This window comes from Camelus ferus, chromosome 29 (genome assembly GCF_009834535.1).
Source record: "Camelus ferus isolate YT-003-E chromosome 29, BCGSAC_Cfer_1.0, whole genome shotgun sequence".
In the NCBI taxonomy this organism is placed as follows: Eukaryota; Metazoa; Chordata; class Mammalia; order Artiodactyla; family Camelidae; genus Camelus; species Camelus ferus.
Window position 1 is genome coordinate 11,732,558 of NC_045724.1, and position 27,774 is coordinate 11,760,331.

The 27,774-nt window shown below is 45.6% G+C and overlaps 1 protein-coding gene across 11 annotated transcripts in view; it reads left to right on the forward strand.

The window, feature by feature from the left end:
• The window catches only part of STAU2 (staufen double-stranded RNA binding protein 2), a 247,946-nt gene extending 237,287 nt beyond the window's left edge, over positions 1–10,659 (forward strand). For all 11 annotated transcript variants that reach the window (XM_032470025.1, XM_032470022.1, XM_032470021.1 and 8 more), the window contains 2 exons: positions 8,231–8,319; positions 9,542–10,659. In XM_032470025.1, coding sequence (XP_032325916.1) covers positions 8,231–8,319; positions 9,542–9,635 — 183 coding nt within the window. In that variant the 3' untranslated portion in view covers positions 9,636–10,659. The remainder of the gene's footprint in view (positions 1–8,230; positions 8,320–9,541) is intronic.
• The last annotated feature ends 17,115 nt before the right edge of the window (positions 10,660–27,774 follow it).

The following is a 27,774-nucleotide window of genomic DNA, read 5'->3' on the forward strand; positions in this document are numbered from 1 at the left end:
GATAGAGCCTCTGGGCCAGGGAACCGGATGGTGCTGGCAGGAGAGTAGTGGCCCTGCTTTGGGGTCCCGCCGGTCTTTTTATGGGGCTTTCCGCCTCAACAGGAGACTGAGTTAATGAGCTGCATATAGGAGCACTGTGTGCGTTCTGAAATGAAGCCAGCAGTTAGATCTGCTCCCAGGAAGAGCTGCACATGAGCAAGCACTGTAGGGCGAAAAAGCAAAACAAAACAAACCTTGGACGCTTACTTCAAAATGAAGGCCACATTTGGACATGTATGGTTACCATTGACTTTAATGGGAACAACGTGTCTGTTTCTGGGATTCAGGATATGAAATTGGTGGGGACAGTGTGAAATGGGTTGGGGGATAGGAAATGAAAGGATCCACTAGGCAGCGTGTTCAAAGACTCCGAAAAGGACTGCACTGTCATAAGGGGATGAGATAAAATTCACATTTTGCTAATGAAGACCATTGTTGTCTCTGAAAGAATGATTTAATGCTGCTACGTTGGCATTTCAATCTCTTAATACCTGCAGAACGAAGCGGGGAGAGTAGGCACTGGTTTCGGCACAATCTTCTAAATTGCTAATCCACAAGAGGAAAGTTAGAAATTACAGAAATGGCTGGAAAGGCTCACCTCCATCCTGTGGACATAAACACACATGCATGTGCAAACCAAGACCACAAAGAGGCATGGAAAGTATCTTATTGGCATCATGTTTCTGGCATTGCTATAACTACGCCCAAAACAAGCGATACATGAAATGGTGGTGACATCTGTTCTCGAACCTGTGGGGCTTTATTCCTAAAACAGTTGTAAAATCTTTCGGGGACAAAAATAATTTCTATGTGTCTATGCAGATACTCTCTCCTCAAAGAATGCATGCACACACACACACACACACACACACACACAAGTGGATACAAGCGTTGAGCTGAAAAGACAGAAGTAAGAAAAGGAAACATCGTCCACTTCTTTCAAACACTTAAAAAATTTTTTCCTTTCAAACTAAGCTACGTCTATTGTCTTGGATATATACCTTTAAAAAAAAAATCCCAGAGCATATAAATTATCATAAAGCTAGCGTTTAAGATTCCAGTTGGTAAGCTATGATAACATACAAATGGATGCTGAGTAAGTTTGTTTTGATTTGGTAGGAAAAGATTTTCTGATCTTGGAAATGAAATCATTTAGCTGTCTGTTTATGGCCAAAGCTGTATGGAAGGTTCTGGGTACTTAAGTTAGTATGTAAGTTAGTGTGTTTTTGAATTCACGAATCCACAGCTTAGATTTAAGCAGCATTCAGGATGTTTTTCATTAAGGAACTCAGATTTACCTCCTTCCCACGACTCCCCAGTATTAGTTTACATTTATCACACTGCTGATTATCCGTGCTCAGAGGGTGAACTGCAGACGATAGGGACGGAACGTCTTGTCTCTTTACCCTTTCAGTTAATAGACAACGTCGAACTTTCTTCTAATCTGACTTTGACTATGTCTCCCCAAATGAAGTGATTTTTCCCTCATTCCAAACAAAATACCCTTAAATATTATGTAGCATATTTACAATGGGTTCTTATTTTCTTTTAAAGCAACTGACCTCTGGCAAGTAACAATTTATTCAGCTCGAGTAGTTTAAACATAAGTTTTTTGTTGATTTTACCAGCTTCTGGACAGATTTGGAGGTGCATAGTAAAACATTGTCATGGACTGTCAAATTTTAGTTTTTGCTTGCAAAGATACTCTGTTGCACATTGTTCTATGAAATGACTGTTATTTGGGTCTTGCTAAATGCCATGTGGTTATTTTGAGGGTTGCTGCATAATCCTGTTCTTGTGGGCATTTTGCTGTAGAAGGCAAAGCAAACGCATCTCATTCCATGGTCTTTTTTACTCTGTAAAGTGTCATTTCTGGGAAAGAGGTGGGTGATGAGTTGGGGGTGGGGTGGGTGGAGCACCCTGATTCCTCGGCTGAACTCATGACACACGAGCAAGGAAGGTAGTGGCTGGGTGAGTGCTCTGTTAGTACCTGTGAGAGGAGGCACTTGGTCCTCAGCTCGTGCCCATCTTGACTTTCCTGAACACATTTGACTTATCTCTCCCTGTAAGTCACAGCCAAGCCCTCCACTCTCTTTCTCTGTTCATTTTCACCTGTGCAGCCCCGGCACTGCCTCTTACTGGGTATCCTCCATCCCACAATCCCAGGCAAACCCTGCACCTCAGTTCTCCCTCCTTCCAACAACCGCAGGAAGGTGAGACATGAACTCTCCTGAAAACAGCAGGGAGGAGAGATGAGGAAAGAGCAAGACTTGGCACCTTCAGAATGTTCAGAAATGTAGACTCAAGTCACTACGCTTGTGGCCATTGGGTCACTCCAAGTGACAAAATAATTACTATAGCAATTTAGTTTTAGCCAAAACTGCAAGTATTCTAAAAGCACTGAACAGAGCCTCAGACATCCCCCAAAAGGCTGGAGGTAGAATGTGACTGTGTCATCCTGGAAAGATAATAAAGCCCTTCTCTAGAAAATGGAGATAGTTTTATGAGCCAGTCTCAATTAATTATTGTGGGAAACAATTAATAGAGTGAGCATGGAAGAGGTAATAAGAGTGATTTTGAAATAATGAGATTGAAAAGAGTTATGCTGAAATTGGCGAGGCTAAATGTGTACAGTTTTTATGTTTGAAGGAAATAAAGTAATGTGATTGAGGATGTGGGCTGGGTTCAGTGCTCTGCTCTGCCACTTGCTAGCTCGGGTAGGTTGCTGAATTCCTCACGGGGAGGACCTACCTTGCAGGGCTGTGCTAACACCTAAGGTCACGCAGGCAAAGGGCTGGATGTCGTGACTGTGGCTGAGGGAGACTCACCAAATGGTCGTGATTGCTGTTTACAGAGAAGATAAATCATCTTCATTGCCTTTTAGAAAGAAGTCTTGTCATATTTATAAACAATTGTATTCAGGGTTATCAGTAAGATGTGGGTTGAATTATCTCATTGGACAGATAAGGGAATATTATCTGGAAGCCTTTAAACATACCTTGGGAGGGAAGCAGCCACATAAGAATTCTGAAAATCTGTTCATGGCATCGAGTGAAAGAGTGAGCCACCATGCCAGCGTGTAGGACATTCTTGGAGTGATGTCGGTCCTCTTCACAGTGCTTGGGGACCTGCCTGACACGATAAAATCATCCAGGAGGTTTTGCAAGAGCTAAAACACCCAGCCTGCTCCCTGAGACCTGGCCTTCATCTCACATGCGTATCTCTTGTTGGATGGAAGAGAATAGGTGTCACTGGCTCCTGGACTCCGTGAAGCAGGACGTGTGGTTCCTGGTGTTCAGGCTTCAAGTATTCCCAAAGCAACTAGAGAGCATGGGCTACAAAGAGCCTATAAGTGATTTTCTTTTTCTTTTTTAAGATTTGGTTTTGGTTGTCTTTTGGCCTTATTGGGAGTAAAGCAGGACCAAGAAGCCCTGGAGCACTCAGGAGTCTCATTCAGCAATACCAACCATGTTGCAGATTTAAATCTTCCAGCACTGAATAGCCTTCTGCAATAGTCCGTTTGGAGAGAAATTGATAAAAACCAGCATTCCTGCCAATAATTCACATATTACCAGATCAGAACAAAATAGTTGTTCATTTGTTCAGAATTCTTCAATATACAAAGAACTCTGAACTCTGAGAACCGCATGAAGTTGGGCTATCTGGGGAGTTCAGGCATGGACTGGTCCTTAGAGCTTAGCAGCAAGGGGGCCTGTCTCCTAGCTCAGCACACGCTCATGTGAGGAGGGACTTCAGAGCTCAGGTTCACTCAACCAGCCCACAAGGATGTGCACACCCACAGGACAATTTTTGGCATAGTCACCTGGGACTTGCAAGGACCTCAGAGGTCACCTAATTGAATTTAATAAAAGTCAAATCTAGAAATGCAAATCAAAACTACAGTGAAGTATCACCTCATACCAGTCAGAATGGCCATTATTAAAAAGTTAACAAATAATAAATGTGGAGAAAAAGGAATCCTCCTACACAGTTGGTGGGAATGTAAATTGGTGCAGCCGCTATGAAAGACAGTATGGAGGTTCCTTAAATAACTAAAAATAGACTTACCATATGATCCAGCAATCCCACTCCTGGGTATACATTCAGAGAAAACTATAATTCGAAAAGACGCATGCACCCCAATGTTCATAGGAGCACTATTTACAACAGCCAAGACATGGAAACAACCTAAATGTCCATCAACAGATGACTGGATAAAGAAGATGTGGTATATGTATATGTATATACAGGAATACTACTCAGCAATGAAAAAGAATGAAATAATGCCATTTGCAACAACATGGATGGAACTAAAGATTATCCTATTGAGTGAAGTAAGTCAGACAGAAAAAGACAAATACCATATGATATCACCCATATGTGGAATCTTAAAAAAAATGATACAAATTCTGTATACAAACCAAAAACAGACTCAAGGACATAGAAAACAGACTATGGTTACCAAAGAGGGAAGGGCAGGGAGGGATAAATTAGGGGTTGGGGATTAATAGACTCTCATTACTTCATATAAAATAGAAAAACTACAAGGACCTACTGTATAGCACAGCAGACTATATTCACTTTCTTGTAATAACATATAATGGAAAGGATTCTGAAAAGAAAAAATATATAAGTATATATATATATATATAACTGAATCACTTTGCTGTACATCTGAAACTAACATTGTAAATCAAGTACACTTCAATAAAAAATTTTTTCAAAAAGTCAAACCTCTCTGCGGATTACTTTTTTGAGGAAGAGGATTGTCCAAACCTGAGTCTTTTGAGGGTGAATTTAACTTATGAAAGCAACCAGTCTTCACTCAAAGCCAAGTCTAGTGAATAAGGTAAATGGTCAGGGTAAACAAATGAAAAGTTAAGTGGGGCCATAAAATGGCAAAACTGGTTTGCTTGAATGACCACGCCCCTCACCAGAAAGGTTCTGAGAGGTGATCGTAAAGCACCTAGAGAAAGAGATGCTGCTCATCAGAGAACTGGTGGGGCACAACCTCTCTGAGGCAGAAGGAAGTTCATATCAGGTTTTTACAAATGTGCATGCCCTTTGGCCCAGAAATTCAATTTCTAGGAATTTATCACAAGGAAATTATTGAGATGGCTGGCAGAGACTTAACTGCTAGGAAGGTTGATGCAGTGTAAACAACAGCTTAAAATTTGGGTGTGGCCTCAATGTCCAGCCATTGGGATTGGCTCAGTACGGAAAGGCATGTAAAATCAGCAAGCTGCTGTCCGTCCTGCAAAATGATGCTACTGAACTGTTTCTGTTGGTATGGAAAATGGCTCACGTTCATTGAAAAGAGCAAATCCTAAAACAGTGCTGGGATACGATCCAGGTTAAAGCATGTACATTTCGGGGGTGGCTAGAAAAGAATACGGAAAGACATAGACCAAGTTGTGAGTGGCAGGTAAGATTGTGAATATTTTCACATTCTTTTTCTTTGTCTACGTGTTATGATTTTTCTTTAATGAAAAACTATTTTTATAATAAAAAGATACTACAAGGAAACATCAGGGAGAGGAGAAAGAGGTTCCACGAGCCCTAAAGAGGCAAGATGATACACCTGTATTCATTTGTTAGGGCTGCCAAAACAAAGGACCACCAGTGATATATCCACCAGGAATTTATTGTCTCTCAGTTCTGGAGGCTTGAAGTCCATGGTCAAGGTGTTGGCAGGGTCAGTTCTTTCTGAGGGCCCTGCGGGAGAAATCTGTTCCCCTCACTCCTCATTTCTGGGGTTTGCTGTCCATCTTTGGCATCCCTTGCTTCTGCTGCATCACTCCAGTCTTGTCTTCTTCTTCACGTGGTGTCCTCTCTGCATGTGTTTCTGTTTTCAAATTCCTCTTTTTTATAAGGACGTTGGTTGTATTGGGTCTGGGCCCACCCTACCCTAGTATGACTTCATCTTAATTCATTACATCTGCAATGACTCTATTTCCAAATAAGGCCACATTCTGACTACTAGGGGTGAGGACTTCAACAAATGAATTTGAAGGAGATAACACAGTTCAACCAATAACAGTACCCCAATGAGATGGCCACGCTGCCCCTACTCACCTGGGGTTGGTGCTCACCTGCCACCACGATCTACCTACACCAGCTGCTGTATGATAGGAGCCTGGGCCAAGGTCAGGGGTAGTAGGGTGGGGCACTGACATCCCTGCAGGACTCCAGGTTCAAGAGAGAATGGTGAAACAGAGAGCCTAAATGTGGCCCCCGCCTGCCCCAGTCCACACAGTCTGGGGCTTCAGGCATGAGAGAACATTCAGTTTAGCGCGTCTGAAATGGGGAGACCAGCTTAGAAGTCAGAAAGGAAAGGAGTAGCCTAAAGAATAAGCAAAGAAGATATTGTTCCTTTTGGTTGAATATAGGGGTTGAAATTTTAAAAATAGAAAGATCAAGAGAGAAGGGGGAAAAACATTACAAATATTACACAAAAATCTGTACCCAGATGTTGATAGCTGCTTTATTTGTTATCACCAAAAGCTGGAAGCAACCAAGACGCCCTTCAAGGTGTGAATGGATAAACAAACTGTGGGACACCCAGACAATGGAATATTACTCAGCAATAAAAAGCAATGAGCTATCAAGCCGTGAAAGGACATGGAGGAACTTTAAATGCACCTTGCTAAGTGAAAGACATGAATCTGAAAAGGCTACATACTGTATGATTCCAGTTATATGATAGTCTGAAAAAGGCAAAACTATAGACATTGTTAAAAAAAAATTGGTGGTTGCCAGGAGACTAGGGGGAAAGGGGAGAGAGACGATGAGGTGGAGCACAGGGGATTTTTAGGGCAGTGAAATTATTCTGTATGATACTGTAATGGTGGACACATGACAACCCAGAATGAACCCCAGTGTTAACTATGGACTTTCGCTAATGGTAATGTATCAATATTCCATCAGCTGTAATAAATATTCCATCAGTTGTAACAAATGAATCTAGGTGATGCAGGACACGAATAATGGGGGAAACAGTGTCGAGAGTTGGAGGGAAGAGGGTACCTGGAAACTCTGTTCTACCTGTTCCATTTTTCTGTAAACTGAAGACTGCTCTAAAAAAAATAAAGTCTACTAAATATTTAAAAGTCAAAACCAAAAAGAAATGTCATGAATAAAGAAACGTAGACAAGATCATGCACTTTAGGCAGTTACCCAAAAGGGCCCCTGGCAGAGAAAAGTTGGAGCAATTGCAAGAGTCACTTCTTTTTCAAAGGCAGTTGAGAAGATACAGATGACCAAAGTGTGACCCAGCAGGATCTCCAAGATGCAGACACCCCTGGCCTCTCACACCTCGCTCAGACTCAACAAAGCCCTTCTCATCGAGCTGAAAAGTGGTGGGGGGTGGGGATGGGAGGAAGAAGAACCAAATTCTTACTCAAAAGAAATAACAATTTGGAACATGCACAAGAGTGTCAACAAGTTATGCAGATCTTATCGGCATCACATTTTTCGGTGCCTCCCAGCTATCCTGTGAGGCTCCACCAGCCTGTCAACACCCTTCGGCATCCCACGCACCCCGGGCATATCAACACCTCAGGAGGCTCAGCAGCAGCCAGACCTGCCTCCCTGGGGCCCCAGCAGCGCACGTTTTCCCTCTCCTCCATCGTACCATCCCCTCGGCATGCAAGAGTGTCTTCGGAACGCTTCTTGGCCCACACTCTGGGACCTGGTTGGGGCTAAATGTCTACAAAATTGAGCAACCCATTTATGCTAGCTTTGGAAAGTTGGGGGGAAAAAATCTTATGTTCTCCCATCTGGAGGACAAGAAGGTGGCGTTTCAGTAACGGGAAGAGAAATGATGAAAAATCATCATCAAAGAGTGACAGGCTCATCATACTAGGTGTTTCTATGTTTTTCAGATAAAATGTTAATTTTGCAAAATTATGGATAAGTCATGACATTTATGGAGAACCCTCTCTCCACCTCCCCCTGCCCCCGCTTGCTCAGTGCACAAAAATAAAGCCGTCATAGTATATACATTGCTCCATCATAATGCAGCCTCTCAAATGTAATTTTGGTAAATGATACAAAAAAAGCATTTAGTTAGACTAATGAAAATGACAGCCTTTACTATATAGCACAGCTTTCTTTTTCAGTTACATACCTGTTTCTTACATTAGAGTCAATGAATGGATCTCCTTGTTTGTGTGTTTGTTTTCACTTTTAGGCAGCTTTAAGTGCCTTGAAACAATTTTCTGAACAAGGATTGGACCCAATGGAAGGGGCAATGAATATTGAGAAAGGTTCTCTTGAAAAGTGAGTAAATCTTCTGTCATATTCTTACATGGGTAATTTGGCAACTGTTTGAAAACTAAGATATGCAGATAAGGCTAAAACTGAAGACAAGATATACTCAAATTTAGCTATCTCTGACAAAATTATTCATAATACCATTACATGTAAATAAATGAGAAACAGTATATATATGGTCATGTTCGTTTCCTATCAATATGTCTCTGAAAATTTTAATCTACTGGTTGAGAATTATTTCTGCTTTTTAATGCCTTCGCTGGATATATGTATTTGAGTTTTGTTGACCGTGGAGTGTTGCAAAACTTGCAAAAGATGGATTTTCATTTCAGACTGTTGAGCATTCTCTGACTAAATCATTTTCTGAGGTAAAAATTTTCACTCACATTCCTACTAAGTTGTGGGCACAACACAGAGAGAAAAAAAGAGAAGGAAGGAAGGAGGGAGGGAGAGAAGAAGGAAGGAAGGAAGGAAGCAAGCAAGCAAGCAAGCAAGCTGAAAGGAGGGTTCCCTCCCCTTGGCTGAGTTTTGTTTTTCACACTGTTATATGAAACACAGGCGGGCATTGCCACAAAGGTGTGGCTCCCAGAGGCTGCAGAGGCCAAAATGCAGCTTTAGTAAGTATTTCTGAAATCCAGCTCATACCTCTTTTATGATATTGAACATAAGGTTTGATCTGAGAGACTGAATTTTAGGTCTCTCCAGAGACCCAATTTATACTAAAGCAATGGTAAGCCATTGTATTTCCAATAGTGGGATCCAAACTCTTTCAAAGCAGGAATAATAGCAGGTGAGATTTCAGAACACACACAGGAGATAATATTTTTAGAATGAAAAAAAGAAATTAGATAACCCAGGAAGTCAAAACCAGATATACTTATCTGGCAGTTAAATAAGCTTACCAGCCCCCATCCCTTCCCCCCCCCCCCAAAACCCCTAGCATTTGGTCATTCATATTTAAAAGGTGAGAGCGTGAGAAGAAAACATTTGGTAAACAGACGTGGCATTTTAAGTTGTCTATAGATCGGCAACCATTTATAAGCTAATTTAATCAAAACCATTTCCACATGATCTCATCAGTGGGCTATCTGAACATAAATATTGTTGTTTCACTTTAAAATGTCACTTTTGTGGTGACCTTTGAATCCCGTGTGCCATCTGCTAATAAACATGTCTGAAGACTTGCAACCCTGGACCTTCAGCTCTTGTTAATGTATTAATCTTCCAGACAAGCCCAGCATCCGGGAGAGAAAGCAGACAATAACCAGACACACCCGGGCTCCCTCGCTCAGGACTGCAAGAAAGCAAGGTCGGTCATCTAGCAGCTCCCAGAACCACGGCTGCCACCGCATCCTTATAAACCTGTCAGCACGCATGAGGGTGTTTGTGTTCAAGGAAATGAATGACTAATACCGTGATTTGAGTCTCATGTGAAGACAACACTATTCTAACACGAGAGATAATAGACATAGTCCTGTTTATTCAACTGAGGGGAAAAAAGAAAACTTTGAGCCTTTCCCTTGGAACTTGAGATCAGATCATAACTCGTTTGCCCAGAGGCAGCAGAAGTCTGATCCTGCTACCGGAGCTTAAAATAACAATTAACGAAAAGTGTTAGAAACAGAGGTAAAGTGTTTAAGTGAGTCATAGAGAAATCGGGTCGGGTTCCGTGTGATGACTGTCTTGTCGTGGCGCTTGTGTTCAGTTATATCCTCTCTCTCATTTTAAACAATGCTTGATGACTCAAAGATTAACCAATGCTGTGCTGTGGAATGTGATGGTCGTTGTCTTCATATAGAGTCACACGGTTTCTCTTTTTATGCAGAGACTTGTAACCTTCATCCTAGATCAGTATGGGTCACTTCAAGGCGCACTGCTCAAAGTCGTACGCACACAAACGTGGTTGACGTCGGGTCAGACGTTTGATTAGAAACATGAAATGATGTTAGGAACAATTAGTTTCCATATACTCCAGGAGTTCAAAGAGAAAACAAACAAACCAATTGTGGGTTTTGAACTCCATCACCCTATTAGCCACTCAGGAGGCGTCTTGCCTCTTTGACCATTTCTGTGGATTCCACGTCCCACCACGTGGTGGAAAGCGCACCCACCCCATTCGTGTGTCGTAGCCACTCACTGTTTGCATCCAAAGTGTTTTTGATAACTGCCTCTGCACTTGGGATAGTGAGTGGGATCAAAATGAATCATGTACCTGGCGGGGAAGGGCCAGCCCGTCGGAGGAGCCGTAGAGGTCTCGCCAGCTTGTAGCCAGCCACGCTCTGGACCAGCATGTTGGAATCCAGCGTGGAGCCAATGCAGTAAAAATTTGGTTGGTTTCTGTGTGAAGTGTTGTTATTGTGGTTCTTTCCTTGCCTAGCTCTCACCTCTTAAATATCTCCTCCGTGTCACCCATCCCAAAGGCCATTGCCTGGCCTCGTCACCCTGCACAGCAGTGACGTTGAAGAACGTCCAGGCTTATCCTGTCACCGGCCGTCTCTGTGAAACTGCAGGGCCACCTCCTGGGTGACTCGGAGCCGGGTTCCTGACCAGCCAACGTCATCTCATTGTTCAGGCTTTCTCCTTATTGATTTGCCAATGTTGTGCAATGAGAAAACACTCTCTGGTCTAACTGCTCGACCCAACATGACAATAGGAATATAATTATGTAAGATTTCACAAGCAAAACCGCCACAAATCATGGTCTGCCTGACTCACACGCGACTGGAGAATAAACAAACAGCAACATAAGGAAATAACTCTAGGGTTGTTTTTAATGATTCCCATGTGGGGAAGTCCGCCCATCCTGAGAGGGCTGGGTGCCCTGGGAGGAAGTAGGTTTGGTGACAGAAAGCCGGGTCCTCGTGGAAATGATGACACATTTGTTAAGTCGGGGTTCATGAAGATCAGCCGAGTTGAACAGTAAGTCCTGCAGCCCTTAGGGGGCCCTAAATCATTTCCTCAGAAGGGGGCAGGCCCTTTCTCCCCCTAGAGCCTTCACCACCTGAGGCTCCGGCCCTTGGAGGGGAGGGGCGGGGAGCAGGCCTGTCTGCAACAAGACCTCAGGCAGGATCTTTAAAGTGCGTCTTCAGTTTCCCAAATGCAATAAACACAGACAACCTCCCACAGCCCACGGTCCCCACAGCACCGAGGCCGTCAGGGCTGTGGGAGAGTGATGAACTCAGGGAACAAACAAAGCTAATCAGTTCTCACAACCCAAGTATCTGAGGCATCTAACTCGGGAACTGTCTGACAGAGTCACCCTCAAAGCTGAGCCCACAGGAGCGGGGTGGGGGGTGGGGATGGAAATCCACAGAAGATCTCAGGTTTAGTGATAGGATGTTTATTCAAAATCCCATCCCATCTTCCTGCTTGAAGAGACCAGGAAGGCCTTTAGACATTTTGCCCAGAATGGCAGCCCTTCCTGGGAAGCATTTGGGTTTTCTTTGGGTTGAATTAGCAAATGCAAATGATGGGTGGCCTGCTGTCCCTCGCAATGTTATATATCATTCGAGGGGAAACCATTAAGTAGATTTATTGAAAGAATGTTTCTTCGGCCCAAGGAGATCTTTTTGATGAAAAATGGAACTCATTATTCTTTAAAGGACACAGATTGACTTATCTCCTTTATCAATTACAGTGTCTGCTTTCAGCTTTTCTCAATCAGCACTGGGCTTTGTAGTCACTTCCCAGTGCTGAGGCCAATGCGTTTTATGAAAAAAAGGTTTGTTTTTACATTTTAATTGGAAATACAATATTGCACTTTGGAACTCGGACCAGCCCTTTCCAGCACCACTTGCCAAAGAGCAATGGTGAGACACCTCCCTTCAGGCTGCGATAAGGACTCTCGTCCCCTCTTCTGGGGTGACCTCTCTGGGTTGTCCTCATAGTCTCCCCAGCAAAACTCTCAACAGTGATTTTTTGTTTTTTGACAGCTTCAACCAATTTCCTGCACCATGCAATAAAAATAGATTAGTGAAAAACTTACATTATAAGAGGTTTTCAGGACTTCTAGTGACCTTGGAAATGTGGTCTAGACCAATTGATTGGTGTTTAAATCCTGCTGCTGGTCAGTTATCAGTGCAACTGTCCAGAGTTGGTTCTGTAACTTTTAATTTCCAAAGGCCACTTGTGATCATTACGGTCAAGAATGGTAGAAAACCTAACAGTGTTGCACTCAGAGCTAACAAGTCAATAACGGCTAAGCCATACATGAATTTTTCTCTGACTCTCCCCACATCTCCCTCCACCATGATATAGGTACCTAATACATGTGTATATGATACAGTGAATAGGTGAATAAATGGACAAATGAATGAGCAATCAAATGGATAGATAAATCAACTGAAGAAGTACATTTTATTTGTTTTTATTTTTTTAACTTTTTTTTATTGAGTTATAGTCATTTTACAATGTTGTGTCAAATACCAGTGTAGAGCACAATTTTTCAGTTATACATGTACATACATATATTCATTGTCACATTTTTTTCTCTGTGAGCTACCACAAGATCTTCTGTATATTTCCCTGTGCTATACAGTATGATCTTGTTTATCTATTCTGCACATGCCTGTCAGTATCTACAAATTTTGAACTCCCAGTCTGTCCCTTCCCAACCCCCACCCCTGAAGAAGCACATTTTAAATCTCATTGCTTCGCCTGACACACAGAGACACTGGTAGTTAGATATGACATTATGGTTGATAAGATATTGTACCTTCAACCCCAGGGGAACTGTAGCATTTCTTAACTAAAAACATGGCAAGTCCAAAAACCCCTTAGTTTAGAGGACTTTGGATCCATGAAGACCCACCATCCTGCCCCCATCTTCCCATTTCTGCATTTATCTCCCTTCCCTAGGCCAGCCGATTCAATTCAGTCCTCACCCCCAGATACATTCCTGTCTTTCCACAGTAACAGAGAAGTGTCTCGTGAGGAGGGATGTTGTACTGTCTGACTCAAAGCAAAGACTTCCTTAGACTCAGGCAAACCCGACTGTCAGTTTCTGGCAAACATTCCCCAAGGTCCATCTCACCTTGCTGGGACTCATGAGAAACTGTCTTGTAGGGGAGGCTTTCCTCTTACGGTCTACGCTCTTCACATAACGAAAAGCTCCCTTGACTGGAGCCCCAGCACGCTCTGATGTATGCTGGGAATGCAGAAAATAAATAAACAAATGAAACTTCTTCTCCAGCAAGAACCCACATTCTAGCTGGAGGGAAAGGCAGACCGGGAAGTGAGCGTGAGAGGTGAGCGTGATGTGTTGTAGCTCCTTGTTTACCGACTTGTCTCTCTCAGTTCCTCCTCGTTCCCTCACTCGTCTCACTCTGCTTTGGGTACCATGCTGTATTCTGGTGGCGCCGTCAAAAAGCCACCACGCTTTGACTCTAGGAGAACATCTTTCACCTCCACACACCCCCCACGTCCACTGACTGACCCCACCCAGGCCCCCAATCCACATTTACTAGGTAAAGCTCTGGAAACTCACCTATACTCAGGAGGCTGGCCGACTGAATTTTTCCCGCTTTGTATCTCCCAGTCTGGAATGGTGCCCACCTTAATACGGTAAGTACTTGATAAACGGTTAACAAATAGATGAACGACCCTAAGACTAACCACTGCCCTGATGGCTGTGCCAGGCTAACCGGGTCAAGGAGACCTGGCTGCCCCAACAGAGAAGTCTGGCCTATTGGGTGGGGGACCTTCTGCCCTGGGAATAAACTTCTAGTTCAGCTTCTGTTAATGGGTCATCCTGTTGCAGTCATTTAACATCTTTGAGCTTCAAGTTTTCATCCAAAACTGTAGGGATGAGAATATACAGGAGTAGATGTTCTATTTTTGAAAGTGTACAGGTTGCAAAAGTAAACACAAGACTTCAAGCAAAGTTAGTGGGTTTGAGGGAAAGAGCCCGGGTCTAGGAGTCAGGAGTCCAGAGACCTGGTTCAGGCACCAGTGTGACCTTGGCAAGGGACTTAGCCTTCCTGGGCCTCAGTTTCCACATCTGTAAAATGATGGCCACAAAGAGCATAACAGCTCTAAATGTATTCCTCTGTTCACACCTTATCTCCAATACGTGAATTTCTAAAACCAAATACCTGCTAGGAAAAGTACTGTTCCTATCAATTAGGATTCTTTGGTTGTGAATGATAAAAGCCTGCTCAGCCAGCAATGGGAGATGTGTTATAAGGCTGCAGGGCTGTCGTGCAGAACCTAAGGGCAGAGATGCAGAAATGAATTGCAGCCAGGAAGTGGAAGGCTGTGGGGAAGCCAGGAAGCTCTCTTTCTCCCTCTCTCTCCAGTCCCTCCTCCCTCTGAACGTGTGAATCATTTCTCTCTCTCTACACCGGCTCTCGCTTCTCAAGTACACGCATTGGCGAACACAGCTACCAGTAGAACCCACGTTTACAGCCACCGAAGGAACACTGAAGCTCCTCTCTTGATTTCATTCCCGAAGTTGTAGGAAGAACCTGATTAGCTCACTTTGGACAAGGTGTTCACCCCTGGCCCACATTGTTCAAATATGGCTGCCCCAACTCTTACCCCTTTGGAAAGGGCGGAGGAGTCATCGGAGAAGAGAGAATCACTGTTTTGGGAGACAACCCAATAGATACGTGCCTGGACCACTCCCCAGGGGGCAAGGCTCTTCATAATCATGTGCTTCCGATGTAAACAGTGAACCTTAAATAAGTGAGTAATAGTCTCCCAGAAGTCATAGACTGGTCATAGATGAAGGCTAGATGGTTTTGTTTGGTTTTCTTTAATCCTTTCAGCCTTTAGTTTCAAGGGTCTGCTGAACCACAGAGCTATCTCTGAATGAGTCACAAAACTACCCAGAAGAAGAAAATTAAAACTTCCCAGTGATCCCCAATTAGTATGTTTTTAAAAGCCTCCTTTCCTTCAGCACGAATAATGAGAAAATTAGGCAATAGGGTGGTCTGCCAGCCTCAGTGATTTCTACAGAACTGGAAGACTGGCAGTCATCCCCCTGCCTTTGTTAGCCTGAGTGGACTTCAAATGCAAGGGCATTTCTGATTCTTACAGCTGTGGTGGGTAGACATGGAGGCAGTCTTGGTCTAATTTTCTTTCAAACTTTACTCGTAAGTTTTCAAGGGAACTCAAAGAAGGGAAGAGGCTTGGTTATTTAAGCGAGTGTGAAGGAGCAGACAACAGAAAGTATCGGAAATTTGGATTCAAAAATAAAGGGGCTGAGATAAGCCAAGCCGCATCAGAGAAAAATGGGGAAGTGGGAAGTTCTGGAGAAGGCGCTTGTGATCGGAACAGACTAAGTGTTCCTGGCAGGTAGGTCTGTCTGTAATGCTGTCACCTGAGCTTCAGGAATGAGCAGTCAACATCTTCTGTTTCCTCTTGCGCCTGCCCTAAATCCTCTACACGGGTAGTCATTTTCCAGAACGGTGTCTGGCCGCTCGTCCTCGTCATCCCAGAGTACAGGGAGAGGAAGTCCATTCCTCTTCACCGGCTTGAGGTGATTTTCAAGCTCCCAGCTTTGGCAAAGGTCGGGGCTGGACGCGCACAACATGGAGAATCTAGCTGATGGTATCAGGGAGGGTCAGGACTTTTTTGTTTGTTTGTTTTGGGGGATTTTTTTCTACCTGGAACTAGAGTTGCTTCCACAGTCATCACGACTTAATGCACAATAGCTCTTCAAGTGTCCAGCCCCACTGCAGCCACTGCCTCTGTCTTAGGAGAAGACACCACTCGCATGAAAATGTCTGGCTAAACATATCTTGCCTTTTAGTTTCTGACCTTAACCAAATCCTAATCTATCCATCAATCAGCAAATATGGATTGAGTCTCCATCCTTGAGTTAGTCATTGTGGGGAACCAACTGAAGCTTAAAGTGATGTCTCTACTCTCAAAGAACTTCCAGTCTTGGGGGAGGGTACAGCTCAGTGGTAGAGCACATGCTTAACATGCACAAGGTCCTGGGTTCAATCCCCAGTACCTCCATTAAAATAAATAAATATAAATAAATAACATAACTACCTTCCTCCAAAAATTAAAATAAAATAAAATTTTTAAGTAAATAAATAAAATGATTTTTTTTAAAAAAAAAAAAGAGCCTTCAGTCCAACTGGGAAGATGACATGGCAACCAGATACTGAGGGGAAAAAAAAGCAAGAAGACAGAAATAGATACATTTCATTAGGAACTGATTTCAGCTCCTCTGGCTTCCACCGTGCTTTTGAGAAGCATCGTAGGGAAACTCAGGCCAATGACTCAGGTTTTGATATTAAAAAGATGTCTACCCTGGACTCCTGCTTTCTTTAATCTGGTGACCTGGGTTGGCCAACCGATAACCAAAGTGCTGCAGGAATCCAGCTTGCATGTTTCCTTTTTCTGGGGTCAATCCCTGTGTAGCTGAGGCTTTATGAGCCACCATCCCCTCCACAACCACAGCTTCCTCCACTGCCACCAACCTTCCCAACCACTGGTATAACCCCGATCCACCTTTTACCAAGAAAGCAGTGCTGGGGATGGTTAAGAGTTAGGGTTCCAGAGTCAGACTGCCTGGTTCAACTCTTGGCTTTTCTACTATATCCTTGTATACGTTTAGGTAAGTGACCTTACCTTTTCCAAGCCCCACTTTCTGCAGCTGTGAAGTGAGGGTGGCAGTGTTGCTATGTGGGTTAGATGAATGAGTTTTATGAGTTAATACACGTGGAGTCTTTCAAACTATATGTGGCACAGAGTAAGTACTTGATAAACATGACTTATTACTGACCAAAAGCCAGTCGATGAATTAATCAGTAGTTGTGGGTCAACTACGATGTGCCAGATACTTGAAGTGCTGAGAAAAGGAAGAGGCTGAGATGACTAAGGTACAGTCCTGTTGTGCATCATGGAATTTTGGTTTCTCAAAGGCAGTTATAAAACATGCATACAAATAACTTTTACTCCAGACGAATGTTCTCAGAGACCTGGGGCAGGGAGAACCTGCAGGAAGCCCCTGGGGGCTACTTAGACAATAGGATCATCATCTTTGAGGTGCCTTCTCCATAAAGCCAAATATATACGGCTCTGAATGCATTTTGGGACTCTTCTGGTGAGAATGACCCACAGGCCAGAGAAATTTTTCTGACAAAGGGATTCCACATTCCCCCTACTCCTCATGCTGCACCCCCTCCTCTAGACTCCTAGGGAACCAGGGGAAGCTGGTAGAAGAAGTCAGCCAGTGACCCAGAGTGGCACACCCAGTGTCAGAAGTCAGGGGAACCAAGGATGGTGAGATGCCTCTGAGGCATCAGGCCTGCACTGGGCTTGGCGTTTGTTGGAAAGCTGCTTGGCGGTAGAGAGAAAGAACTGTAAGTGGCCCTGTCCCCCTAGCCATTATGGAAAAGGCAGCTTATCCCTCTGTTCCGTCTGGTTACAAACATGCCATCACTACAATGGTCCTATTACCTCGTTTCTTAGAATACCATCCTGAGAAAGCAACGGAGAGGCACAGAAAGTTGGGTAATAGATGTTATTTATAATGCAGTTGAGGTAACAAGGGTCTGGATGCAGGCAGGGCAGGAGGAGGGAGAACAGGCCCTAATCACCCAATGGATGCAGGGGTGAGGGGAGGGAGGCCACCTAGGCGGGTTCCAGGGCCCTGGCTGGGGGAGCTGGGTCAGTGGCAGAAGAGGAGCACACGGCCAAGGGCAAAGTCTTGAGAAGCACCAACACTGAAGACATAGACAGAAATACGAGCTCATACGGGAATCTGAGAAGGAATGGATGTAGTAAGGAAAAGATGGCGGAGAGAGGGGAGGATGGGATGGTCAGGAGTGTCAGTTGCCACAGAGAGGAAGTGAGGGGGCAAGAAAAAATAGAAAAAGAGCCCACAGGGTCTGGCACGAGGAGGTCATGGATGACCTGCCAGTGTCGTTCAGGAAGGAGGAGGAGGAGGATGCAGGGAAGGGCAGCCTGACTGTCCTGTGGGGCTAGAGGGCTCCTCAAGCCAAGTCTAAATCCTTTGTCTTCTAGCTACCCAATACACTCGTCCACTGGATGTAAGGACTGTAAATCAGTACAAATTTCTGGGGAACAATTGGGCAATGTGTAGCCACATATTTAGTGAAGAAAGGATGCTGCTGTCAGTGACTTCTGCTCAGTGGCCTCACAGAGATGGTGCCTGTGCCGGGGCTGTCAGAGCGGTAGCAGGAGGCAGTGCCCAGGGGCCGTTGCAAATTAACGATTCTCATTCAGATCAGCGAGTCTCATGCAGATCAGCGCTGTCCCCAGTGACCTATGACTGGGGAGTGTGTTGGCTGCCTCTGAAGATGGAGCAACTGCAGGTAGGCCTTGGGTACCCATGGATGCTGCCCCACCAAGGTGCTCCCAGCTGGACCCCCCTTCCCACCTCGGCAGGAACAAGCCTGTTCTGGTGGGCTTGTGGTCTTAGCTCTGCCTGCTTTTATTTGCCTTCTGATGACAGTGCTTCTACTTCAAGAGAAGAGCTGCGGAGTGGAGGATATTGCTTTAAACTCCACTGGAAGTCAGCCTGTCGTGGGGGTCATTGGCAAGAGTGGTGCAGGGAACTGAGATTGAGAGGATGGGGCTTGTGTGGGCACAGACTGGGACATGTTGACTTCTACGGAAAGGCTAGAATTAGGTTCGAGTGGCGGACTAACGATGGCTATAAATGGTCACTCTCTTCCTTGAATTTATTTCCCCTCCCCTTGAGTCTGGGCTGGCCCCGTAATTACTAAAGCCATAGAATCTGGTGGAAGTGCCATTGTGCCATTTCCAGGCCTCACATTCCAGGTCTGGCCTCCTGCGTTCTTCCTGCTGGGTCACTCTCTCTTCTGACCCTCACTCTTGGAACCCAGCCACCATGCTATGAGAAGCCCAAGCCACCTGGGGAGGCCACAGCCACAGGTGGGCACTTTGGTCCACAGCCTTAGCTGAGCTACAGACTGACAGTTGGCGTCAACTTCCAGCCAGGTAAGCGGGCCCTCTTGGATGTTCTGGCCCAACAAAGCCTCAGATGACCACAACCCCAGCCACCATCATGTGGAGAAGAGTCCAGTTGACCCACAGAATTGTGAGAAATAATGCTTTTCCATCTGGGTTTGTTTGCAGCAGTAGGTAACGGGACAGTCTTCATTCCTGTTTTCCATAGATTTGAACCCAGATGCTGGAGTAAACTGGCAAAAGCAAACCTTAAATTACCCTTTCGCACCCATCTCTTCTGCATGGAGTCTTTCCATAATTCCCTGTAAGTAGCAGAACAGGGTTGGAGTTCTCTCTCGCTCCCTCGGTCTCCTTGTTACAGTCATACACGGTGAGTGAGTATCTCAGGCATGGGGTCGAGGCACAAAAGGCCTGGGAAATTCCAACTGGAGAAGAGGGGGCCTTGTCCAAACGAGTGAGCAGAGCCACTTGGGGCTGAGGCTGTTTTCACATGAGCGGTTGAACACAGGACTCTTTTTTTTTTTTTTTTTTTCTAGAGAGTCTCCCTAGGAGAGGGCCAGATGCCAAGACTAGGTGGGCCCAGATGGCTAAGTTCCCATTCTTTCTTGCCTTGAAGGCTAATTTTAGTTATGTGATATGACACTTGATCACAATGGCTGTGTGTTTGTGGCTTTACTCAGCACTGACGATTCAAGTCTCCCAGCCCCAGGTCCACCCGTGAGCCCTGCGCCAGACGCCCCGTGCTCCATGGCACCGCCGTGCACTGTCCTGGGCTCTTTACTGCTGCTCCGTCTGTAGTAACTTTTCCTCAAAATCTCAGTTGTAAGCTCCTCAAGGGCAGGGGCCATGATTCCAGACCCTGCTAGGGCAGGTCAGGAAAGGATGGCAAAAGCCTGAAGCCTCCTCCTTTTTGTCTCCTGGGAACCCAGAGTCAATGCCAGTTCACTGGGAGAGTGTGGTCCTGTGGACCAGGGCTTGAGCTTGAAAGAAGTGTGCCTCTGAAAGTTCCGGTTTATCTACACTGGCCAAAGCTGAGCTACAGACTGACAGTTGGCGTCAGTGATGTTGTTAATAAGCATGCTTTGACTCGTCCGCATAAATGAATTCATTTATAAGACACACGATTTGCTTAAAGCTCCCACTGCTGTTACAACTGTATTTCAGATTTGATGTAATTTCTAGCATGTTGGTTATATGGTTTTCATATTGTCTGGAACTGAAATGATAGCAGGAAGATCCTGTTAGGAGGAGAAAGTAAAGTTAAACAAGGTGGTCTGTGGTGAGTTACTATGCGTGGAATTAATTTCACATCCAGGTTTGGATGATCTCATAAATTGTTCTTTTGGTTGGCAATTTCACCCCAGCCTGCTAGATTGAATTATTTCCTTGTAATTCAGACCCCCTGTGTTGCCCATAACGAAGAACACATTGTATGTCTTGGCTAGCGTGGCGGGTGGAGGACAGGTGCCCACAGTTGTCTGAGAGCGGCCAGCACTGAGCTCAGCTACACAACCTCAGGGACAATCGGTGAAGTTGTCACGGGAGCATTGTTGCGCTATCCAGGCTGGGAGCTGGGGTGGGTGGAGATGGGAGGGGACCCCTAGCACACTGAGTCTGACATGGCGTCTTCATACTATGAGATCTGTTTCAGACAATTTGGCCCAACACCCATGGAACCATGGGGCACCCCACACTTCTGTAGCATCCCTGAAAGACAGGAGCTCAAGAGACCAATCATGCAAACTTCAACCACAGAGCAATGGCCCTTTGGTGATCTCCTTTGGAGGAGCAGTCTTCAAGAATTTGTAGGACAAAAATGGCTTTCTTAGGGCAAGAATCTCAGATCCTTCAACTCTCGTAGAGAGGAACAGGCTTACAAGAGAATTAACTTCTAGAAGTAAAACCTGTATAGCTGAAGTGTCTCCTTTTGACTCTAGCAGGTGTGACAAAGCCCCTAGGAAGCTGAGTCCTCTTTCTTCTGGGTGAGAGATGGGGACAAATTCTAACCCGGCCCAGAACCAAACCCTCACAAGGCTGACAACGACCTGACCTCCAACCCCCAGGTCAGACAGCCAGTCTCAATGCGTGTATAGCATTTGCTTTCTCCTGAAATTTGCAAATAAAACAGCCATTTAAGATCTGTTGCCTCATCAAAGATGGTGGAGATTGATCCAGAAACCATCCTTATAGCTGAACCCATAGCCCTGACTCCTCTACATTCAGCAGACACATCTACAGGGCCTTCAGGACCCCTTCTCCTGTGCTCACCAACAGCGTGGCTGGGAGAGGACCATTTGCTGTGCTTCACTTGGCTCCCATGTTGGGCAGTGAGTGGCTTTGTTCTGAAAGCTATCCACATGCCGCTGAGACTTCCTTTAACCAGCACTGCAGAGAAACCCAAACTTCATTCAGAGAAAAGTGCCCTGTGGGACTGCTGCCATTTATACGGTGCCTCATCAAAGAGGGTTGCCAGGACAGGAGTCTCCTGGGATATGGGACTTTTAGTGCTAAAACCAGACACACCAAGCAAACCAGGACACTGAGTCCCCTTCGTTCAGCATTCATCCTCTAGGAGCAGGGAGGGGAAATCGGGAGGGTTCCTGCAATTCCACACCAGCTGCCATCTAGTCGTGGGCCGCCCACTAGTCCCAGGGCCTGTAGGCCATTGCTCTCTCCATTACCCTGCATGTCGAGATCTGAGATTTGTAGCCCTGGGCTCTGTTTGAGCCCTTTCAGCAACTTACATCTTCTAATGCCAAAGAAAAAGAAATCATGTGCAAAGAGCCTGGGTCATTCCCACCAAGGCTCTCCATTGCCCCTCAGGGGCACATCTCCCCAGGACGGCCTTCCCCGTACTCACACGGAAGCCAGGTTGGAGCCTTGGCGGCCAAGTGTGTTGTAAGAACCACAAGAGCTGGTCAACAGATTTTCCCCTGCCTGAGGCCATCTGAGCATCTTCACAGGACTCTGAGTCAGAGACCAAAGCTTCGTCGAGGGTAGGGCCCTAAGTCTGGAAAAGGTACACAGATTCTAAGGAGCGGGGATATTTGTTTTTGTCAGGAGATAGTGTGTCCTACCAGAACGCGGGAAACACAGGCTCCTCGTCATGGGGGCGTCCCGAGCCCCACCGGCCCATTTGAAACATCTTGTTCGTGGGTCAGGCCACGGAGGCTGGAACGCGAGTATCCCACATGTTCTCTTTTAACTACCTTGGTCCTGCCGCTGCTTCCCCCACCTTCAGAACCGCCAGCAGCACAGGGCAGAGAGCAGGGCACCCAAAGTCACAAATAGGGGCGTTTAAGAGGCAGTGACAGTGGAGTGGGTATAGCTCAGTGGTAGAGTGCATACATAGCATGCATGAGGTGCCAGGTCCAATCCCAGTACCTCCATTAAAAAAAGTAAAAAAGCAATGACGGTGACCACTTGATCCTAAGACTAGAGATGTCCTGCTCCGTGCAGTTTTTGTGAAGTTTACGCACCTGCCTGAAAAACCAAAAAGTAAAACTGGAACATCGCTAGGGCAGTATTGGAAGGCCATACTCAATTTTCTGGAAATACTAAAGAACTTGAAAATTCCACAGTTGTGTCTGGATTTTGAGAGTTTTTGGGGGGGATCTAAAATTACTGATAACCCAACTCACTGAGCCCCAGAAGAGAAAGGAGAACTTTCCAAGACCTGAAGTTCTGGAGCCTGGCAGTCAATGATCTGAACCCCAAATGTTCGGCAGCCTCTCCAGGCCCTTCTAGGGTGGGTCATTTGTCTTCTGAACATGCCTGGCTCTGTCCTGCCCGCATGTTTTTCTCACCTCCTCCTGTCTAACATGTCCACTCCTCCCCCTTTCCTCCTCACCATCCTCTCCAGGTGCAGCTCAGGTCTGCCTCCTGCATGAAGCCGTCCCGGATTCTCCAGCCCCTGCCTGCCCAAACACATGGCACCACTGGGCTGCCTCCTTCATCCTCTCCGTAGCAGATGGTGAGCCCCATGTTCCACATGTTGTCATTTAAGTGGCTGCATGTGCGTACCTGTCCCCCTCACGGAACTGCATGCTCTCTGAAGACCAGATCTGTCTTTCCCTTGATAGACATATCCAGCCAGGTCTGGCCCATAGGAGAAACTCAGACATGACTGCTGATATCACTGGATCAAAGAGAAACCCCAATCAAAACCGGATGACACGCCTCTGCTCTGTGAGCCAGCGGTTCCACCTCCAAGGATTTACCTGAGAGAGGTGAACACCAAAACATCTGTGCAAGAATGCTCACAGTGACTTTATTCTGAAGTAAACCGATGTGTCCATCTGACTTTGAAATGCATCAGGAAAGAAAATGTTTTGATGGATGGAGAGAGGGAGGGAGGGACAGATATGGGATGAAAAAAACACAGTAGAATAAAGCCTGACAAAACAGCCTGAGCCGCCACCACCCAAACCACGGCATCACCTCCAGCGCCGCCACCACCGGGGAGGAGGAGCTTGGAAGGATGGACATCTCCTCTGACAAGGCTTTGAGGAGAAGGTGGGGTTGGGGGCCAGTGGGTTTCTAGGGAGCCAGGAAGGGATGATGAGTGGGGCAGGAGTGAGCAGTGAGGCTGGAGCTTCAGGGAGGCAGCGGGGAGGGCAGAGTGAGGAAGGAACAGGCTGGGAGCAGCGCAGCTCAAGGCTTTGAGCTCTAGCCACTGCCCAAAGGGCTGCACCCTCCCTGGCACATCCCGGGTCTGAGAAATGTGTAGTGAGTGGCAGGCTGGCTGGGCTTGCCCCATCGCTGGGCCTACAGCCCTTGAAATCTGCAGTCAGATTCATGGTTCAAAGGACTATCTTTTCTTAGGAAACACTGATAATCCAAACCACATCTAACCTCATTCCTCCCTTTGATAGGGTGACTGGGCTGGTAGATCAGAGCAGAGCCATGGATTTTGTCCATCTGGATTTCAGCAGAGGTTGCAAACTGGCAGCCCTCCGGCTGGACCCAGCCCACAGATGTGTTATGTGTTTTGTTTGGCCTCCCAGAGGGTTGGGTGTTCTTTTTTCTTTGCTTTTTTTTTTTTTTTTTTTTTTTAAGAAATTTAGTTTAGTTGCCAGGGTTTTTAAATCACAGATGATCTGAATTGTCTGCATCTCTTGAAATGTTGGAAAATCCATCAACCAAGGGCCTACGTGGTGACAACTGGCAGGAATGAGGGGCAGCTGGCCCCTCAGAGGCCTCGTCCTCCTTCACTCCTGTCGCCCAGCTCACCTCATGGCATATCATGTCACTTGTGCGGACGGGAAAGAGAGAAGTCAAGGTTGGCTGATAGTAACATTAAACTAAGCTTAATATAGTAAATATTTCCTGAGCACCTACCTGGTCTGTTTGGTCCTGAGGACAAAGTGGAGAACAGAAGACTTAGTCTCTTTTCTAAAGGAACTTAGATTCTAGAGGAGGTAGAGACAGAAAAAAAGGGAGGGGGGAGGGGGGGAGGAGAAAGAAAACAATAACTGCAAAGCATGACTGTGGCCCTAAAGGGACCAGATAAAAGAGAAGATGCAGCAGAACCTAGCCTGGGGCCGGGTGGCCTCCCCCGGACAGGACGGTGGGGAGCGCCTGTCTGGGGAGACATTTTTAAGCTCAGCCCTGAAGGATGAGGAGATTTGGGGAAGGTTGCTGAGGTGGATGGAAGGCCTTGGAGGGGGAAATGTTTGGGTTCTTTCAGGAGCTGAGAGAAGCCTGGTGTCACGGGTGTTTGGAAGAGGAGGGAGCAGGATGAGGATGGGAAGGTGGGCAGCGGACGGGACTTGTAAACTGAGTACAGAGTTTAAATTTTATTCTGGGTGCAGTGGTAGCCACTGAAGAACTGGGACAAGAGGGAGACGTAATCAGATTTCCATTTCGTAAAACCGATCCAGTTATTGGTAAGGAATGCAGAGGAACGCAGTATCATCAGAAGGCCATTGTAGGGGCACAGGTGAGACGTGGTGGTGGCTTGGCTGATGGAGGAACAAAAATAGATCCAGGTGCATTTTGGAGGAAGTCAATTCATAGCTGGCTGCAGAAGGAGGTAACCCTGGAAATCCTGTCAGTTGGCTGCATCAGAAGCAAACCTGGGGAGGGATTTAGACAAAGATTGCCTAGGATGATACAGGTCAGCCTTGGCTTCTCCCAAGATGCAAGACACTCGCTTGTAAATCATGACTCCCCTTGTTGGGAGGCTGTGAACCTCAAGCATTAACTAGTTCACTGCAAACAGAAAATGGCTTTGAAAATTCATATAGGTTTTGCATTCTAGTCTATAATGTATCTGTAGTTGATCTGATTTTTAAAAGTTGTAAATGACATAGCATCAGTAAACAAACATATAAGACCCAGATATTCCTCCCAGTGTCCCTGGTTAATGCTCTTAACCTTGGCTGTACATTGGAATCACCTGGAAAGCTTTTATAAACGCTGATGTCTGCGTCCCATTCCCGGAGATTCGGACTTAGTTGTTCTGGGACGTGTGCTATGCATCAGGATTTTTAAAGCTTCCTGGTGACTCCGAAGTGCAGGTGTGGAGAAGAACCACTTACTAATCCAAGGCAGAGGTTCCCAAAACGTGGCCCCTGGACCAGCAGTAATAGCACAGCCCAGAAACTTGTAAAAATGCAGTTTTCTCGGGCCCCCCACCAGACATGCTGAATCCAAAGTTCTGGGGGGTGGGCCCCAGCAAGCTGTGTTTTGACAAGCCTTCTGGGTGTTTCGGGGGATGAGGCTTAAGAATTGCTCCTCTAGGGTCTGCTCTTCAGTCTGACATGCTCAGACATAGTATTTAACCTGTTCCTCACCTGGAAAGGTAAATTGGGCAGATATTGCCTTTTCCATCTGCCAAATGGACAGGTGGAGGCAGAAAGAAGTTCTGTGTTTTGCTCATCAGTGGCAGACTAGAGACCCAAATCCGTCTTCTGAGGGCAGAACAGAGGTGGGTGTTTACCATGGCCTCTGTCCATCCATGCTGCTCTCATCAGCTGACGGGTCTGATACTGGGGCTCCCCTTTAGGAGGCAGACAGAGTCCTGGACACTGGGAAATGAGGCAGAGGGTCAGCAAACTTGTTCTGTAAAAGGCCAGATTGTAAATAGCTCTGTGGGCCACACCGTCTCTGTCAGTCTACTCAGCTGGGCCACTGAGGTGTGAATGTAGCCATAGACAGTATGTAAATGAATGAGTGGCTGTGTGCTATAAAACTTTATTTACAAACATAGGTGGAGGGATAGATTTGGGCATGGGACTGGGGTCCTGCTCTGGAGTAAGGTTCAGCTTAGGACACTGGCCTGGGCCAGGCCTCCACTGAGTACCCACCCCTTGTCCATTCATAGGCATTGTTTGTGGAGCCCAGGAGGCCCTACCGTCTGGTTGCTCCAGGCTGGGTAGTGGTGAGGGCTGAGACCAAGTTAGAGGATATGGAGATGGGGATGGGGGTGGGGGTGGGGGTGGGTTTAGGGATGAAGATCGGGATGTGGATGAAGATGGGGATGAGGATGGGGATGGAGATGGCTTTTCTGGCTTCTCCTTCTTAATGGAGACTTTGGGAAGTGTGGTTGGTGGGATCCCAAGGCCTGGGCAGGTCATCTAAGTGGCCAGGCCTGCCAAGGCTGTTCCCCATTGGTCCTGCAGGGACAGAGTGAGCCAGTTAGCTTGCTATCCAGACTCAGTAGCTCATTCTTCTGGAAATTATCCTCATGGAAAATTTTGGAACATTATAAGGCCACTGAATACAGACGGGAAAAAATAACAACTGAGTGAGATGAATAGCAAGAAAGAGCCATCAGAGGCGCCAGAGGGCGGGCTCTTGGCCTGGTAAAAACACACTCAATTTCAAACCCACAGAATAATTACAGGAATCAGGAGCCACGCACACTTAACCCTACGATTTCTAAGGAATGAAATGCAGCTCGACAGAGCAAGAGGGCAGTCCCTCTAGGAGTGACAAATTATATCATGCAATTTTTTCTTTCTTTAAAAAATTTGTCTTAAAATGTTTATTATATACACATTATATTATGTATAATAATATAATAACATATATTTACAATATAAATATAATATAATGAAAAGCTATGAACCCATCACCCAGCCAGAGAACTAGGACATTTGCCAATAATGCATATGTGTAATATTCTTTCTCCACTGGGGGCCCTAGTTTGGGATTTATATATTCCTTTGCTGTCCTTTTATTGGAATATTACTTTGCACATTTATCTTAACAAAGTCTAACATTAAAATCTATTAATTTCCCTCCTAAATTAATGCCAGCATCTTAGAACATTTTCCCTCTGATCACCCCCTCCTAATTTATATACTCTAGTGGTCTGATATTTTAGTTCTGTCCTTTTTTTTAAACTTAGCAAATCAGACATCTTTATAACTGTCATTACTATTATTTTTTACACATATGTTTTCCATTTTATTTTCTCGACATTCCTTCTATCTCAAACTCCTTACAGTTTAACTTTGCTTCTTGCTGAGATATAATCCTTTAGGTTTAGATGTTTCTTATGAAAGGTTCTGTGCAACAGGCTCTCAGTAAACATCTTAA